We start from the raw sequence: 3,367 nt of genomic DNA, 5'->3' as shown, positions 1-3,367 counted from the left end.
ACACACACTACACTACACTACACACACACACACACTACACTACACTACACTACACACACACACAAACACACACACACACCAGCACTCAGAAAGCATTTGTTCCCCCTCATTAGCCACATGCTAACGGTTCAATCAGCCGCGAGTGTCTCAGGTGCTGGGTGTTCATCTCACGCTGATCCGCTGACATTACTCTGACATTGAGCCTCGTGGAAGATTTCATCTTTAAACGACCGCCATGATCCTTTAAAACTCGATTTGAATCTGTAATGTGGCGCATTACCCCCAGAAACTGAATATTCAGCAGGAAATAATGTGAGGCATGATTGATAATTTATGATTCGGTTGAGTGATATGACGGTATAAAACACGTGACCAAAGCGCTACAGATTCTGCTGCACAGTTAATGCTGCAGTATTTTTGTGAGATCGACAAAGAAACATGTTATAATACAGAGTGGCACCCGTTTCAAACAACTCCAGATAATACGGAAATAATATACTTTAAGAGAATGTACTTAAGTGTGAACTGAATATAAAGTGTGGTTAAAAGGTTAAAGTACTGCTGAATGTACTGACAAGCATGCTAAGCGAATATGCTTTAATGGCATTTCTATTGAAACTCGTCTTGTGTTTAAATATATTTGTGTTGATGAAGTTGCAATTTAGTGCATTTAAAATATATTGACTCTAAATGTAATATTGAATAACACACTACAGTTAAAATGATAATCAGGAACTTAAATGTGCTTTAGTATGTTAGTCAACACAACAAAATAAGTGTACTTCTTTAAAACATGATACAGAATTATTAAAACATAATGATTTAATGCACGTTACAGTAAAACTTTTAATTTGACATTATTTTTAAAAGTGTGTTTAGAAACAGTCATGAAAGTGTTACTCTTTACTGTAAGTCATTTAATATTATCTGTTATAGTTATAATACGTTATCTACAATATGTTAATATAATAATGTAATATGTTATCTAAGTAGTTTATTAAAATATGCTTTTAAGACTTGTAGTACAAGTGCACATTCATTACAATTAAGCACACTTGACTAGTTACTCTTATGTTGTTCCATTTATTTATTTATTTATTCTATAGAGCACAAAATAAGATATTTGATGAATATTTCAGCTGTTTGTTTTTTTTGTGTGTATCCAATGAAAGCCAATGGGGTCCAAATGTTGCAGGCTGCAAAAAGGACATACATCATTAGCCACATGCTAACGGTTCAATCAGCCGCGAGTGTCTCAGGTGCTGGGTGTTCATCTCACGCTGATCCGCTGACATTACTCTGACATTGAGCCTCGTGGAAGATTTCATCTTTAAACGACCGCCATGATCCTTTAAAACTCGATTTGAATCTGTAATGTGGCGCATTACCCCCAGAAACTGAATATTCAGCAGGAAATAATGTGAGGCATGATTGATAATTTATGATTCGGTTGAGTGATATGACGGTATAAAACACGTGACCAAAGCGCTACAGATTCTGCTGCACAGTTAATGCTGCAGTATTTTTGTGAGATCGACAAAGAAACATGTTATAATACAGAGTGGCACCCGTTTCAAACAACTCCAGATAATACGGAAATAATATACTTTAAGAGAATGTACTTAAGTGTGAACTGAATATAAAGTGTGGTTAAAAGGTTAAAGTACTGCTGAATGTACTGACAAGCATGCTAAGCGAATATGCTTTAATGGCATTTCTATTGAAACTCGTCTTGTGTTTAAATATATTTGTGTTGATGAAGTTGCAATTTAGTGCATTTAAAATATATTGACTCTAAATGTAATATTGAATAACACACTACAGTTAAAATGATAATCAGGAACTTAAATGTGCTTTAGTATGTTAGTCAACACAACAAAATAAGTGTACTTCTTTAAAACATGATACAGGATTATTAAAACATAATGATTTAATGCACGTTACAGTAAAACTTTTAATTTGACATTATTTTTAAAAGTGTGTTTAGAAACAGTCATGAAAGTGTTACTCTTTACTTTAAGTCATTTAATATTATCTGTTATAGTTATAATACGTTATCTACAATATGTTAATATAATAATGTAATATGTTATCTAAGTAGTTTATTAAAATATGCTTTTAAGACTTGTAGTACAAGTGCACATTCATTACAATTAAGCACACTTGACTAGTTACTCTTATGTTGTTCCATTTATTTATTTATTTATTCTATAGAGCACAAAATAAGATATTTGATGAATATTTCAGCTGTTTGTTTTTTTTGTGTGTATCCAATGAAAGCCAATGGGGTCCAAATGTTGCAGGCTGCAAAAAGGACATACATGTTAAGTGTTAGTGCATTGAAATATAAAGTACATTTTGATGAAAAATTATGACTAGAGTGCACTAATGAATCACAATAAAATGGAGACATTTATTAAGAAGTAAATTAAATCAATTTTGACCTGATGTCATTTAGCATATGATTAAAATGCAATTAAAACACTACTTTTGTTGTGATAATGAAATTTAAATGCCATAATTTAGTTAAGATTAAAAAAAGAAAAACTGGTAATGTTGCATACAATTACTGGTACATATTACAACCCTAAAATGCAATGCATGATTCAAATTATGAGTAAAACACCTGTTAAAAAATCTATGCGAAAAAAAAAGAAAAATGATAGGTGTTTCTGTAAATCAGCTTGTTAAGGATTTTAGTACATCACTTGTTGATACTACGGTATTCTGGATGTTGGTGGATACTGTGCATGTTTCTGGATAGTTATTTACTGGCCTAAAAGTCAAAAAGAAACCATTCTCAAGTCTATGACATTCTGGTCATTGAACGTGTGGTTCAGTTTTATTGTCCAAAAATCATAAAAAACAATGCGTGTTTTAAGCTCAAACAGTGTAATACTAAAGGTGAGAAATGTCCACAAACTCCAAACCCTGAGTATGCAATAGTAACACACTGCTAATGATGTGTCTCCCCTCTGTGTGTGTGTTTTCAGGTGTAATAACCGGACGCAGTGCGCCGTCGTAGCCGGACCGGACGCGTTTCCCGACCCCTGTCCCGGGACATACAAATACCTGGAAGTGCAGTACGAGTGCGTCCCGTACAGTACGTATCAACTGTCTGTGATCGCTGTCTAATGAAAGCACTTCAACACAAACACACCCAGCATCTTCCTCCTGCAGCTCAGAGAACTGATTTATTCTTCTTTCTCCTGCAGTTTAAAGTCTCGCCTTCATTTGAACTCATCCGTCCCTATCTGTCGAGTGTGTGTGTGTGTGTGTGTGTGTGTGTGTGTGTGAGAGAGAGTATGTGTGTATGTTTGTGTTTGTGTGTGTGTGTGTGTGTGTGTGTGTGTGTTTGTTTGTGTGT

The 3,367-nt window shown here is 34.3% G+C and overlaps 1 protein-coding gene across 1 annotated transcript in view; it reads left to right on the top strand.

The window, feature by feature from the left end:
- Window positions 1–3,154, top strand: part of LOC107566136 (adhesion G protein-coupled receptor L3-like) — a 151,031-nt gene extending 147,877 nt beyond the window's left edge. The window contains exon 4 of the mRNA XM_016251512.1: window positions 2,994–3,154. Within this exon, the coding sequence (XP_016106998.1) occupies window positions 2,994–3,135 (142 nt within the window). The 3' untranslated portion in view covers window positions 3,136–3,154. The remainder of the gene's footprint in view (window positions 1–2,993) is intronic.
- The last annotated feature ends 213 nt before the right edge of the window (window positions 3,155–3,367 follow it).

This window comes from Sinocyclocheilus grahami, unplaced genomic scaffold (genome assembly GCF_001515645.1).
Source record: "Sinocyclocheilus grahami isolate Dianchi unplaced genomic scaffold, SAMN03320097.WGS_v1.1 scaffold1049.1, whole genome shotgun sequence".
NCBI classification, from domain to species: domain Eukaryota; kingdom Metazoa; phylum Chordata; class Actinopteri; order Cypriniformes; family Cyprinidae; genus Sinocyclocheilus; species Sinocyclocheilus grahami.
This window is presented reverse-complemented; position numbering and strand designations above follow the sequence as displayed.